Source organism: Lucilia sericata, unplaced genomic scaffold, assembly GCF_015586225.1.
Source record: "Lucilia sericata isolate MDLA Ls3-8-SP2 unplaced genomic scaffold, ASM1558622v1 Contig003249F_arrow, whole genome shotgun sequence".
In the NCBI taxonomy this organism is placed as follows: domain Eukaryota; kingdom Metazoa; phylum Arthropoda; class Insecta; order Diptera; family Calliphoridae; genus Lucilia; species Lucilia sericata.
In genome coordinates, this window is record NW_023996778.1 from 26,119 (window position 1) to 32,923 (window position 6,805).

Below are 6,805 nucleotides of genomic sequence, written 5' to 3' on the forward strand. Positions count from 1 at the left end.
CTAGGTTTAAACAAAGAATGTAGATTATCTTTATCTAAAAAACCCGCCCTTAGGGCCCTTAGTTTAACTGAATGTTATTGGCCAATTAAACTTAAGTTATAAATGAGAAGAAACAATTAACAAAAACAATAAAACAATGATTTCGGAAGAACAAAAACTTAATATTTTAAGTAATTGCAATTTTTTGATCTGTTTTGTTTCATTTAATATTGTTTTAAATGTTTATTTAACATTTTTGCAAATTTTTCATTTTACAAAAGTATTATTTGCAAAACACAGCTGTTCATTGTTTATGTTTTTGAGTGAAAAGTTGGCAATACTAACAAAGTTAACTGAACTTAAATCCATAACTGAAAAACACAATCATAGGTTAAAGTCCGCCAAAATTTGTTCCGAATTAATTCTAACAGCAAGTTAAGCCTAGTTTAACTGAGTAGTAAGAAACCCGCCCTAAAAGACATTAGCTTTATGACAAGTTTTAGTATGAAAGTCTAAGTTAAAACAGTTAAAAGTTATTTCATCAAAACTCCTTTGAAAAACTTTACCATTCTTTATCATTCAAACATAATTCATAAACCAAATGTTATTTAACAATTCCTTTTTCATAAAATTTTTCAAAATAATTTAAAAACAAAATTCCGGCAATTGGTTTTTTATGCAAAGATGTTTAAAAAAAAGCATACATTTTATTCTTTTATTTTTTTTTATTAAAAAAATATTTCGAATAATACAAATAATACAAGAATATATTACAAACAAAAAGGTTTTACACCAATTTAATTACAAAATATACAAATAAATTATTTGAGAAAAGAAAAAAAAAAGAAAAGTAAATTATAAAATACACAATTTCAGTTCAAAATCAAATTCAATAACTTAAAAAAAAACCTTCAAAATCAGTGCAATATATATGAATATAAAACTAAATAATAAAGGCATACCCTACAATAACATCTAAATAATAATAATTGATAAAAAATATTTAAAAAATATAAATAATAATTTGAAATGAGAGAAGAAAATTTGTGATCATATTGTCTTTTTCTTTCGTAATAAACCAAATTGTTTAGATGTTTAAGACAAAAATAATCTTAAGATATGCTTTCATTGTATAAGACTGTAATTTGAAACTATACTTGTAACACTTTTTAACTCCAAGTTTAGCTAAAAGGGAAATTTCAAGGTAACTATAGGAAAAAAATAATTATTTCATTGATTTTTAGTTTCTAATTTCCCGTAAAATGTTTTTATAAAGGTGGCTCAGCCATACTTACGATTTATTTATTTATATATTATAATTATATATTAATAATATTAAACGAAAAATAATAAGGAAAATAATATTATAACTTCTTAAATTTTTAATGTTCTGGTATACGTCTATAACCACCAGTGGGCTGTAGATTTGTTGCTGAATTTATACTTCCGAAGGATGATTGGGAGGCTGATGTATACATTGGAGAAAAGCTGTTAGTAGTTTCGATGATTGCTTCGTCTGGATGAAAGCTAGTTGCTGCTGTTGTTGTTGTTCTTGTTGCTGGGGTTGTGGTATTTTTAGTATTGGTGGGTGTTGTTTTGTTTCTAATGTTACTGCTGATTGATCTTCCACGGGGACCTTGCATCACGCCTAATTATAGTTAAAGAAAGAAATTGAAATTAATATAAAATTTTTAAAACAGTAATTAGAACAAATTTAAGGTTAAAACCAAGTTTCACAAACTTCAAACTGTTTTTATAAAAAAATTTTAATAACATTTTAAGGTTTTTTAATTAAATTGTAATTAAAGTTTGTGAAGACAAGGGGTCTTATTAGGTGTTAGTATAAGTTTCCATTTTAAAAATTTTAATAATGTTTTTGTAGGTGTTTTGTTTATATGGGTGGTTTGGGTTGGTTTGAGTGTGTGTGTGTGGACAAAAGCGCAATAAAGCAGAGTTTAAAAAAAGTTGAGTTTTAGAGAGTAGACAAAGACAGTTTGACATAGTGGATTGTTTGTATCAAGGCGAATCTATATAAGGTGACCTCACCTCAAATTCGTTATTTATTTATATAAATTTTCATGAAAGCAAAAACTTTGAAGTGAGCTTACCTTGTATAAATTCACCTTAATTTGTGTCACATTTAATATGTTGCATAGTTTTTTTTTGTTTTGTTTCTATTTAAACCACAGACAATGTAAAAAAAAAAAACACTGAAACGTTTAACCATAAAAGCAAAAATAAAATCCAAATATTAACATGCAAACGTAACTTTTTTCTTTTAAATAAAACTAAATATCAATAAAATTGTAAAATAACTTTGGAAACTCTACTTTTTAAATATCCTTTAGAAAAGACATTTAGAATTAGTTTGTTAGAAATGTTGAAATCAACCCAATCTGTTTAAAATAATCAAATAAATCTTATCAATTTAACCCCCATTTTCACAATGTATAGTTATTTTTTAACTTTAAGATATATTGACAGTTATATTACAAAAATTGTCTTAACTGGAAGAATAACTACTAGTTAAAACATAACTGGAGGTGGTGAAATTGGGGGTTAATATTATAAATATTAAATAAATCTATTTCCATAATTAAATATGTAATGCATTAACTATACATGAAAAAATGTAAGGCACTAATTATGAATATTTTAAAATAAGATATTCAGAAGTGAAATATAACGTTAACAGACAACGAGCAACTTTTAATTGGCAGATTTTTTAATTCTGTTTAATGATCCATGAGTTATGCTTTTGAAAATGTTTTAGGAAATGTATGAAAAAATCAAAGTTTAATTCATATTCTCGCTAAAAACCCAAAACTTAGGTCCTTTTAAAAAACCTCTTTAATTTCGTGAGAATTTTTAATCAATTGTAATCATAATACCTCAAATTGGGAGTATTCTCCCAAAACCTTTTAAAGCTTTAAAATCTCATACAAAATCTGGGGGTCTCTTCTATTGATATAACACATTATGGCAAGAAGTGCAGCATGTGGCTAGGGCGTCAGTATGAAGATGATATGGACAGTTTTCGTTTTCTTTGTCCCCATCAGTAGGAGTATCTCTCTTTGTTGTTCGACTGTGATCAGATAGAATTTTACTATCATGCTCCTCCCTAGAGAGTAAAGACAACTCCCATGGCTTCTAAGTGGCAGCAGTTTCAACAAAGGATTCACTCGACAGCCTTATAAAACCTTACAAATTCAAAAGCTTTGTCTTGTATGCATAGAAGAGATGTCCATCAGATATATAAGGTACAGTGAGAAGTGTATTATCCGTAATGGTCGGAACCGGGAGCTTTTTGTATAATAAATTTTAAATCTCGGTTAATTGAGGCACAAATCTTGAGTATTCCTACTCTGTATTTTTCTTCACGGTTGATCTAGCAGCTCAAGTAAATTACTCCCTCATAGTCGGTCCCAAGACGAGTTGAAGGAGTGGTAGGGTTCAACGGCAGACTAACAATTCACTTTATAAAATATAGAATGTTCAAAACGATCAAAATCAAAGAAGAAAAAAAAAGTGGACCAACGCAAAGAGAAGGAACTAATGGTTTAATTACTAGAACATGAATTGTACGAACTATGCTAAGGTCATGATCTAAATCTGCACATAGATACAATACAGTTACTACGCTGGGCAGCTAGTGGCTAAATAATGAAGTATGATTTGAACTTATATCATAGTGACACAGACCAGACTACAGAAAGAAATGGAACAGGCTTCTAAGTATCGAAAGAACTTCGGAATTGCGTACTTGGATACACCGCTTACAACGAAAGAATATGCAAACTTCGAGTTAAAGGAAGATTTAAGAAAATATCATTCATATCTCATACGCCGTAAGAGAATAAAGTGACGATTCAGTCAAAATCGGCTTCTAAAATAACTTAGAGAACTAAATTGATCACGCCCTAATACCAATCGAAAGAGGTGGCAGGAGCGCGACCATTATCTGGTAAACGAGCAACTAAGATAGAAAATATCCTCTGTTGCCAACATTTCCTATAACACTTCAGTTACATATACAGCATATAAACTCAAGATATACACTCATAGTATACGTAGATATGTCCTTGCATCTAGGAATCCACCTTAAATTTTACATAAAAAGTTTCTTAAAAGAAAGGCAGCTGTTAAATTAAAAGTATTTGTTTGGGCCTTTGCGAGATTATGAATTGGTCTAAAAAATCTACAAGAAATTAGTTTCTTTTTCATTTGAAATTTGATTCAATGTTAATATTTCCAGATTAATCTAACATATGACCTATTATTTTATAATCTTCATAACTAACATTGAAAAAAGTTGTAATTTTTACAAGAAATATTCCTAATAAAAAAATAAACATATTAAAATTGCTATTATCTACAGTAACAAAAAGAAAAATATAAAAATAACAACAAAACGTAAAATTTAATGTACATAATCTAATGCTTAAAATAACTTTTAACAAAAATAGCGCTAACAATTACAATTGATACAAAGAAGAACGTTTACACTTGCACAGAAATTTAACAGATTTTTAAAATCAAATATTGGGGAAATACATACGTCACCTTAATATGTATAAAAAGTCGTATCTAACATTTGTTTTTCAAATAGTCCTACTATATCACATTCTAACTTATATATCATTAACCGGTTGGACCGGAGGGCAAAAAGTGTAATATCAAACCACTACAAGGGTTGTCAAACAAGGCTCTGGAAACGTTACTAGATATTCCACACATTGAAATATACATATTTAAGATATGAGGTGGCACTTACAGCCAAACGGCTCTTAGGTTACGTCATCAATGTATACTGGACGCATTAGAAGGTTACACACAAACCAATCCCGATAGCAAACCAGTCACACAATACGTCGGTAACTTTGAAACAATGATCCCAGCTAGAAGGTCATGATCAAGCGAAATATTAGAGCAAATACCCATAGGAATCCGTTGCTACACCAATGGCTCAAAACTGGAGAATAAAACAGACCTTGGGTTCTACATTGAAGAAACGTTTACCTAATTACAACACTTACTTTCTGGCAGAAGTCCGAGAAATATGGCACCAACAGGGGTTAATATATTTACCAACCGCCAAAAGGCAATTAGGGCGATATCAGGTGATAGAATTAAATCTAAGACCGTATTGGATTGTAAGAAAGCTTTAACCGAAAACTCTTCCAGAGGTATGCTATGAAGCGAAAGGAGCTCGAAAAACCATTCAACGCAACGAGGGCCGTATAAAAAATATGGGCGAGAGAATCCAATAAATCTTCTTCAAATACTGAAACGGTGAGTAGAATCACAAAGATACTATGGGGTAACCCTGACGAGAAGGCTCTTCAAAATGAGCAAGTCTGAGGTTAGTATGATATTACGTATTTAAATCTATACAAAATTAGACGCTCGGATTCAAACAAATATAGTACATATGAAGAGGATACTGGAACTGTGAAGCACTTTCCACGCCATTGTCAGGCTTTCGTCGAAATTAAATCCAATTATCTTGGGAGTGATATATTATTCGGGATATAGCATCCTTCACGATGACCGAATAGAAAATTCTTAGGAATTACATCCAGGAAAATGTGTTTCTGAACATCGGACGATAATATCGGGTTTTGTTTTATCATTTCATAGAAGTCGTACGGTGTTAATTTCGGACTCTGTTGCATCTGTAGCCACTAATGGCTTCAAAGATCGCCTTTTCTGAGCGTTTAAAAGTGACAATCCCTCAACGCTGGTTGGCATGACATTCATCTGGATGTGTCGGCAATCGTGTATCAGAATCTGACGGTTGGGTTGTGGCGGCAAATCGCATGCCAACAAGAACTGCCTAATCAAAAACTCATCATGCTGTCTAACCGACAGTAATTTGGTGTCGCATTTGTAGATGAATCGTCATCTTGGCAATCTCGCCTTTGGGTGCCACCGAGTTATGATGTCCATACCGAGGCTGCATAATTGATTCTTTTGTACGTTGTCAATAGTCTTCTTATTCATGAACCAAGAGGTGCCAGCACCATCCTTTGGTCTATAAAGTATAAAAATAACACCATTGATTTCGGAGCAGATAAAGTCTGTTGCTGAAAAAAATCGGTTAGGTAGCTAGGTTTTGGGTGATGTAGACTTTTATGTTATTGATGTTGACTCTGATGGTGCAATCATCAGAATACGACACTATTGAGAAAGCTTGACGAGATATAAATCAAATTGAAGAGCATCGGCAAGAGTGCTCTTCCTTTTGACACGTACATTTGGGGAGGTGCCGGATTTCAAATAGTCTCAATATTTCTAGTTACGCAATTAATAAATATTTAATTTTCTATTATATTCAATGCAAGTGTAAACAATTTACATAAGTACATATCTACAAAAGTATAAAATAAATACAATTATAATAATAAACACTAAACTACAGGAAACAACAAGATAGAAAGAAATCACTAATATGTAAATTTGTGTACTATGTGTGCTTTTGTGTGTGTGCAAGTGAGAGTTTTTGTTTCGTTTTTGTAAATGTTGTCAACTCATATGAAACAAATTTAAGTTTTAAGTATGTTTGTATATATAAGGCTTTAAAGGATATTTGTGGTCATACATATGTATGTGAGAGTGAATGTATAAGTGAAATGTTTTGTGTATGTGAGTTGGTTGATTGTTTAAGTGAGTGTTATGTGTAATACAAGTGGAAAAGGAAATAGATTTAAAAAACATCAAAAAAGTAGCAAACCAATATCAATTAAGGCAGGCAGGCATTTTAAGTAGGCACTCATTTCATTTCTAGTATTATTTTTTGTTATTTTGTTTTTTCTGTTCTGTTTAG

General features: G+C 30.7%; 1 protein-coding gene across 1 annotated transcript; it reads right to left on the reverse strand.

Annotated features, from left to right (window-relative positions):
• Positions 1–844: 844 nt before the first annotated feature.
• Positions 845–6,799, reverse strand: LOC119614694. The gene is made up of 2 exons (XM_037970818.1): positions 6,713–6,799; positions 845–1,627 (listed from the first exon to the last, which is right to left on the reverse strand). The coding sequence occupies exons 1-2, from the start codon at positions 6,753–6,755 to the stop codon at positions 1,362–1,364; spliced, it is 309 nt and encodes a 102-aa protein (XP_037826746.1). The 5' UTR covers positions 6,756–6,799; the 3' UTR covers positions 845–1,361.
• Positions 6,800–6,805: the final 6 nt, after the last annotated feature.

What these genes read in the sequence shown, in the direction of transcription:
- LOC119614694 (XM_037970818.1), bottom strand. Translation starts at nt 6,755, where the DNA reads ATGAGTGCCTACTTAAAATGCCTGCCTGCCTTAATTGATATTG. An exon ending in GCCTGCCTTAATTGATATTG is followed by an intron (nt 1,628 to 6,712) that starts GTTTGCTACTTT and finishes AACTATAATTAG; the next exon opens with GCGTGATGCAAGGTCCCCGT.